Source organism: Antrostomus carolinensis, unplaced genomic scaffold (genome assembly GCF_000700745.2).
Source record: "Antrostomus carolinensis isolate BGI_N321 unplaced genomic scaffold, ASM70074v2 scaffold48254, whole genome shotgun sequence".
Lineage (NCBI taxonomy): Eukaryota > Metazoa > Chordata > Aves > Caprimulgiformes > Caprimulgidae > Antrostomus > Antrostomus carolinensis.
The window spans coordinates 2648-5865 of record NW_010310992.1 but is presented as its reverse complement, the minus strand read 5'-3'; the positions used below and the strand labels follow the sequence as shown (position 1 = coordinate 5865).

At 35.2% G+C, this 3218-nt stretch overlaps 1 protein-coding gene across 1 annotated transcript in view; it reads left to right on the top strand.

Annotated features, from left to right (window-relative positions):
- The window catches only part of PDPK1 (3-phosphoinositide dependent protein kinase 1), a 15438-nt gene extending 14448 nt beyond the window's left edge, over window positions 1-990 (top strand). The window contains exons 12-13 of the mRNA XM_010166586.2: window positions 27-179; window positions 749-990. Of these exons, the coding sequence (XP_010164888.1) occupies window positions 27-179; window positions 749-856 (261 nt within the window). The 3' untranslated portion in view covers window positions 857-990. The remainder of the gene's footprint in view (window positions 1-26; window positions 180-748) is intronic.
- Window positions 991-3218: the final 2228 nt, after the last annotated feature.

Below are 3218 nucleotides of genomic sequence, written 5' to 3'. Positions count from 1 at the left end.
ATTCCTGCTTCTGCTTTTCTTGTTAGGGATTGTTTGCACGTCGGCGCCAATTGCTGCTCACAGAAGGGCCACACCTGTATTATGTGGATCCTGTCAACAAAGTTCTAAAAGGAGAAATTCCATGGTCTTTAGAGTTGAGGCCAGAAGCCAAGAATTTTAAGACATTTTTTGTTCACACAGTAAGTGATTTTTCTTTAATTTCTTTGTAAGTTGCACAATTATTTTAAAGTGTTAAGAATTATTTTTTTCTGGAGAAAATATAATTCCTTAAATACAAGTGTTGATAGCTTTAATTTAGAAAATACCACAAAACCTATAACCAAGAAACCTAAGCCAAAACAAACAAAAAAAATCAGCAAACGACCAAAAGACCCTGACAGATGCATTGCCTGCAAAAATACAAGTGTGTTTTTTATTATTCGTGGGCAAATAAACTCTAAGTGGATTTTGGGATTTGAAGGAAGTTCTTAAGAAGGCCTTTTAAAATTTAGTTGTCTTTATATATAGCAGATTACAAGGAATGTACCAATAATACATTGTCAGTTGACTTGACTGCTTAACAATATTGAGATACCAGATATATGGTTATTCAGTAATATATAATGTTATCTAACTGTAATTGAATTTAACTTTTGGAGAGTTCATTAACTGATTCTGAATAATTATTTTATTGGTAGGTACAGAATAATTACTGCTTTTTTGGTTGAACTGTGTTTGGAGTACTCATTAAAATGTTGTTCACTTATAGCCAAACAGGACATATTACCTGATGGACCCAAGTGGGAATGCTCATAAATGGTGCAAAAAGATACATGAAGTTTGGCGGCACAGATACCATCAGAATGCTGCTAAATAGTAAAGCTCATCCAAAATTTCCCGGTTTCCCTACTTGCTGCTAGAACTCCGTGTGCAGCTGATCAGAGGAATCTTTTCAACTCGCCTATTACCATCTCAAGGGGAAGCATATGTCTGAAATGTTCCAGTTTTGGTGTTGTCTTTTTTGTTTTGTTTTGTTTTTTTGTTTGTTTGGTTGCTGTTTTTTTTTTTTCTTAAGAAGTCAAAAAAGAAAAGCAAAAACCTAATGGAATTCAGGGTCGCTTTGCTCGCTCTTTGTGCTTCTGTTGAGGCTTCCACATGCATATCATTGCAGTGAAGATCTTGCTTTTGTGCACTTCAGCTCAATTTCTGCTGCAGACTAGTGGATAGACCTTGCATTACCAGTTTCACTTAAGATGAGTTAAAACCAATCCACACGCACACACGCCGAATCATGTACCAGCCTTGCATTTTATGGGGCTGGAGTTTTCTGTGACTTTGAGATTATCATTGAACTGTATTTCATCAGGGAGCTTTTATATGCCTCTCCTAAGCACCACCTCTCTGTTTTCTCTTCTTCACAGTCCCTCAGTTTTTTGGTAAATGGCAGTTGTAGCCAGGTCAGTTGCACCCTTGTGTAATTCCTAATATAGTTCTGGTTGCAGGATTTATGTGGTACTTCAGTAATTATGTGAATGAATCAGATGTATGTGTCTGGCAGACAGGCTCCAATGATACAGGTTTTGAGAGAGTAAAATGCTGAACATGGCACTGAAAGTTTTTAAAATTGAAATGTTGGCTTCTGAAGCATATAAGATTTTAAACATTCAATTTAAATTTTAATATTAATCATATGTGTGTTTAATCAAGGGACAATAAACTTACCAGCATGCTTTTAACTAATGCTAACTAAAAAATTAACTAGTTAGTATGGGGGGGGAAGGTTACTATTGAAGTAGTAAGTAGTTTTTCACCTTTTCAGGAGATGACTAGAAGTTTTTTTTTTCCAGGGTGTGCATGTATTGTGCATTTTACTGGGGCCAACCTATTTACCTGGGTACAGAAGGAAGTGTGAAAGCTTTGTATGATTGATTACTGGACTTTTTTTTTTTTTTTTTTTTTTTGTCTCATTGCATAATGAGCTATACAAGTAATCCTATTTTTGGTCCTTGACCAAATATTTAGCAACTCTGAAAAAAAAATTAAGCAATTGAAATATTAAATCCATGAAGTAATCTGGTTAAAAATTCAAAGGAAAATATTGATACAAATAGGAAAATATAAGGTACTTAAGGCATATCTATAAAATTAAAATATTTTTCATATTTATCTCCTTTACCCTCTTCAAATTAAGGCTTTTTTGTGGTCAAACATTTCTCGTAACATTGTAAAGACGTAACTTTCTATGTGCTAAAAACAAGTTCCCTAATGGTATTTTCAACATGCCCGTGTTCCCGAATCTTGCAGAGAGGAATGACCTAGGTTTGGACAAAGGCATTCTTTCCTTTTTTTAAAAGCAGTGTAAACATCACACCTATTGATTCACCTTCTATACATGCAAACTCTTTGCATTTTGAGGTATCATACTATGATACACTTTTCCTTCCACCAATGAAAGAAATGTTTCACTGCAATGTTGAAAAAACTCATGGGCTACTGTTTTAGAAGCAGTATTTTAAAAGCAGTGGTTTAGCAGGATTTCTCAGAAAACACATGAATGTCAGGTATTTTGTTGTTGTACAGGATGGAGGAGATTTATTATTGATCTCTGTGTTATGTGGTTGAACTTGATGACAGTTTAGCTTTTCTGGCATCTTTCAGTCTTTAAAGGACAGAGTGCAGTTGCCTTCTCTTTTAGAAGAAATACGTTCTTTTAGTCTGTTATCCCACCATGCTGACACACTTGACAAAAGTAAATCACTGTCTTGCAGTGCCTGGTGTTAAGGGAGATAAGGTGTCCTGTAAAAGGCTGAGATGAAAAAGACAAAACACTATTCTCTTTGCATCGTGAGAAATTTAATCACATACAAGGTACACTTCTTGTCACTAAAATTTGAATAATAGAGTACACCTTCTGTCTGTGCTTATATTAGTTCTATATTTAGCATTCTAACCGAGATGACATGTATTGTAAGTTTGTTGCAGTGCTATCCCTTTTTTTTCTAGCTGTCAAATTTCAGCTCTATGTTGGGTCTACTGGAGACAACTCTACTGCTTTTGGATTTAGTTTTTGATACAGAGATGTAGACATATTCCCAACTTTATACGGGAGAGTTTGGCAATGATGGAGATTCATGGTGCTACAGCTGTTTGGTGTGACAAAACTTGGCCTCACATAAAAAGTCTGGCAAAGTCGTTCTGCTAATAGTGAGCATCTTAGCTTCATTAGGAGATTGAGTGAT